General features: G+C 32.6%; 1 protein-coding gene across 1 annotated transcript; it reads right to left on the bottom strand.

The window, feature by feature from the left end:
• Positions 1-1,049: 1,049 nt before the first annotated feature.
• Positions 1,050-2,178, bottom strand: LOC119571147 (zinc finger protein 239-like). The gene has a single exon (XM_037918591.1). The coding sequence runs from the start codon at positions 1,845-1,847 to the stop codon at positions 1,050-1,052; it is 798 nt and encodes a 265-aa protein (XP_037774519.1). The 5' UTR covers positions 1,848-2,178.
• Positions 2,179-4,863: the final 2,685 nt, after the last annotated feature.

Raw genomic sequence — 4,863 nt, forward strand, 5'->3', positions numbered from 1 at the left:
AATTTCATGATATCTGTAATGATCTTACCTTACATATACGGATATTAATCTATAATTTTCATAACTATTCCAACCTGCTTATGTTTCATAAGAAGAAGACATTCATTGACAAATTCATTGCACATTTCCATATTCAGTATGATATATATAACACTTGCATATCAATTAGAAGCTACTAAATGCAGGGTATAATGTCACATATATATCTTATACTGTTTTAATTTAATAACAATTAGAATAAGAAATTATAATCAATAAAAACAGTAATTCAGTTTTATGAGGTTCTCTCTAATTTACACAATAAAAATAATAGCAAATATGAATTTCTTTAAGTATTATCACAGTTTAATCCAATAATTGCAATTATAGTTTAGTGACTGGACAAGAGGTACTAAAGGAATAGAATCACAAAGATTCACGTAACTCCAAGAAAGAAAGGGGAAAAAAGGCTGGGCCAAAGTCAAACAAGGATACCAACCTTAGTCATCCACCGACATCACAAGTGAATTCAGAACTACCATGGTTTAGTTCGCTTGCCCTTGCTGGCTGGGGATTTATGGGCACTTCACAAAGGATTGGAACTTGCTGGTGCTAGGAATAACTACCTGACCTGCTGGGATGTGTGTGATCTCTTGGGTCACAATGGAAGGTTCTTGGGCTGCAGGGTACAGAGGAGTTAGTGTCATCTCAGATGCAGGTGTTCCTTGTAGTTCCTGGCATGGCACTTCTGTCAACATGGTAGCATTGACAAGAGGAGATATATGTGGATGCATCTGCTTATGAACTTCCAGTGTGTAACTCTTAGCAAATGCCAAACCACAAACATCACACTTGAAACTTTTTCAAGACAATGAACTTTCTGATGAGCAAGAATTTACCATTGTCCTTAAAAAGTAAACCACACTGGTCACATCTAAGAGGTTTGGTGTCACCCTGTTGTTTGGATGATTTGTTATCTGCATTCCAGCCAACAAGGCGTCTGGCATAGTATCGTTCTGTATGTACATGTTTTTAGATGCTTTCTTAGTAAAACTTTACCAGTAAATTCTTCACCAAACATCACATTTAAAAACCTTTTCTTTAAAATGTGTTTTTCTATGGAGATCAAGAGTAGATCGATACTGAAAGAGTTTACCACAAACATCACATTCAAGAGGCTTCTCTCCACGGTGCTGCATCATGTGAAGATCATAAGGTGTACGTTTTTCATACACTATATCACACTTCTCACATCGCCATGGACCCATCTCTGTATGCCGTTTCACATGCTGTCTTAATCCACTGCTATCTGAGAAAGCCATTCCACATTCTCCACAAAGATAAGGTTTTTCTCCTGTATGTATTCTTTTATGTTTTGTAAGGTGATCACTCTGGTAAAAAGCTTTCCCACACTCTGAACATGTATAAGGTCTCTCACCTGTGTGAATTCTTCGATGGACTGTCAGCATACTGCGTTGAGTAAATCCACGGCCACAGTCATCACACCTAAATGGCCTCTCTCCTGTGTGAATGCGATTGTGTACAACTAAACTGCTCTTGTTGAGAAACGATTTCCCACAAGTGCTGCAGTGATATGGTTTTTCACCACTGTGGGTTTTCTTGTGGTACTCAAAGCTGCTCCTCTGGGAATAGGCCTTCCCACATACACTGCATTCATATTTGCCATCACTTCCTTGGGTTTTGGTATCTTGTGTCTGCTGTGACTTATTCCAGAGGTAAACATTCATGTGGTCATCCTTTTCCTCTATGTTGATGGCTGGAACTGAAACATGGACGCCTGGGACAGCCACAGAAACTGTCACAGCCACAGACATTGACGGGACACTGACTTGCTGTGGCAACGACATTTTGCTGACTTTTTCCTTTAAGGTTAGTTGTTATTCTTTTGCTCCATCATTTTTTCTCTCTTATTCCAGTCTGAATTCAATTCCACATCTTTTGAGAAACCTTCGGAAGAAACTGCGTAACTTTTATGGCAGTCCTTGTGTCGTTCTTTGCTGCCATTATTTTATCTGTAATGACAAAGGTGTTTTAATGATATATGGTGGTTACTGATTACTTCAACAAATCCAGTAAAAGGCAAAGAAAGAAAAGGTTGTATTCATACCATATATTTGATAATGTAGCTTATTCAATATTCAGTGCTATATGAGATCTAGAAGAAAATAGCTTCTGCCAGTTCTTTTCTGCTTAAAGTAACTATATTTTATAATTCTGAACACAATTTATTTCCTTTTCTTACTAAACTGCATGATCTAAAGTCTTCCCAACATTTCTCTATTTTATTTATTCATTTTTCTATATCTCTAAGCTAATATAATGGTATTGTTATATTCTGTTGGGCTCATACAACTGCTATAATTCAAGATCTTCCCAAATGAGCATACTTATTAACATATACCAGGGTGTGATATATTTAGCTGTTTATATGCATTCTTGCTTACTTGTGTACTTGTTAAACTGCCCACCCCTCTTGTTAACTGGCCCTCCTGTTTTCCCTCAGCTAAGCAATATTTATTTATTTATTGAAAATGTTTTACCACTTCAATATCTAAGGTCATTAGGTGCTTCACTAAACAGTGATAGGGTGGAGCTTGGGGGGCAAAGCCCCCAGGTAAAGCTTTTTGGTTCAGTAAGGCAGTGTTCATGGATTTCCTGAATGGTCATGTCTAAACAAACAAGTGTACCAAGCATTGTGGTGAGGTATTGTGCTGAAAAGGTTAAATATGAGCTAACAATTTGGATAACTGGATGGACGTAGGAGATGAAGAAGAGAAGAAAAAGAAAGGAGAAGGAAAGACCTTGCAAAATTTGTTGAGGCAAGGGATGAGGTCCAAGGCGGGGTGATCCCTACATTGGGCCTCAGTCTCTGCCTCCTAATCCCCCATGGCAGCAGTGAGAAAGGGATTGGGGGGAGCTAAGCAATAGGTCCCGTTTATTTATCTATATTCCCAACTTCTTTCATTCATTTTTTCTTTTTACTTCTCCCTAAATGTCTACATTTCTCTGAATCCATGTTTTTAAGTAGTTTGTATAGTTTAATACAAAAACATTATGCCTATGTAGATTAAGTAGGGACAAATCCTTTTTCATATCAAAGCAGAATTGCATTATTTAGTCTTATATAATGTGTTGTAAATCTGGAAATTGATAATGTATGAAGGGGAAGAGAGGAGAGAACAGAGGTGAGGCAAGACAAGCAGTCAAAAGGAGAGGAGAAGAGAGGATAGGAAAGGAGAGGAGAGGAGACAAGAGCGGAAAATCTTCTGTTTGTTTCTACAAATTTATTATTGAGAGGTTATTTAGCATTACATCCTTGCCTGATTGGATGCCCTTCCTAATCAACCACAGTTAAGCAAATTTAAAATTTATACCATTGCAGTGGGCTTCCCTTCAACACTGTCTTTAACCTCTCAAGGTGATATGCTGTTTTCTCACTGTGAGATCAGGCTCAATCTAGCAGTCAAGAGCGCTGGCATTTTTACAACTAGAATAAAAGAATATATACCTATATATATATACATATACATGTGTGCATGTGTTTTGTGTATATATGTATATACATACATACATACATTGGGGGCATGTATATGTGATGTGTATATATGTATATATATACATACATATATATATATATATATATATATATATATATATATATATATATATGTATATGTACATGTGTATATATACATATATACAAAATATATGTATATATAATTTTATATATATATATATATATATTATATATATATTATATATATATATTAATATATATGTATATATCATATATATATTATATATATATATATATATATTAAAATATATTATATATATATATATATATATATATATATATATATATATATATATTTTATATATATATATATATAAAATTATATATAATATACACATATATATATATATATATGTATAATATATATATTAATATATATATAATATATATATATATATATATATATATATATTATAAAATATATATATATGATATATATATTTTAAAATAATTATATACATATATATATATATACATATATATATAAAATGATAATATTTATATAATATATATATATATTATAATATATATATATATAATATATAATCATTGCAGGTTATTTGATGCTGTGAAAGTCAAATAAATTACTAAACTGTGATCAAAGAAGTGAATTGCTTTCTAAAGGTGTTCTGAAATGCTAAAGAAAATCAATAGTTCTTGATTTCAGTGCAGTAGAATTTTTCTTAAGAACGTGGAACACAAAAAAAAGTGACTACAGTGACACTGAAAGTGCTAAAACGTTATATGCCTTTTTAATAATATACAGCAGAAAATCACACAACACAAATTAACTTTTGTGTATTGTTCATATTCTTTGTATGAAAGACTGGAAAAGATGAATGGACATAATGTACTTTTTTATTAGTGAAGCTAAATATGATGACCTCTATTAGGGTATGGCCTGTAATACTCTCTCTTCAAGTGAGGGATTGTTACAGTGAATTCCCGTTTTCAAAAAAAACTGTCAATATCTTTTTAAAACATGACTTGAACAGTCTGACATTTGAGAAGCAAAATGTAGCAATACCGATCTAAATATATCCTCTGATATTGTTATAATCTTAATTCTTCTTCACAGTGGAATGTAAAATGCCTTTTTTTTATTTTTTTATATTTTCTTTAGGCAATACTCCCCTATTTTAGATTTAACAATATCACATGTAAACATATTCATCATATAGCTATTCTGGAATATTTTTGCTTTGTACTATACTTTTCATACTAATGACAGAAAGGTAATTATAAAACATATTTGGCCAAAAAGTTAGAAGAAATAAATGTGCGAC

This window comes from Penaeus monodon, unplaced genomic scaffold (genome assembly GCF_015228065.2).
Source record: "Penaeus monodon isolate SGIC_2016 unplaced genomic scaffold, NSTDA_Pmon_1 PmonScaffold_5338, whole genome shotgun sequence".
NCBI lineage: Eukaryota > Metazoa > Arthropoda > Malacostraca > Decapoda > Penaeidae > Penaeus > Penaeus monodon.

Bases quoted from the DNA above. Each gene is read 5' to 3' on its own strand.
- LOC119571147 (XM_037918591.1), bottom strand. From the start codon at position 1,847: ATGTCGTTGCCACAGCAAGTCAGTGTCCCGTCAATGTCTGTGGCTGTG.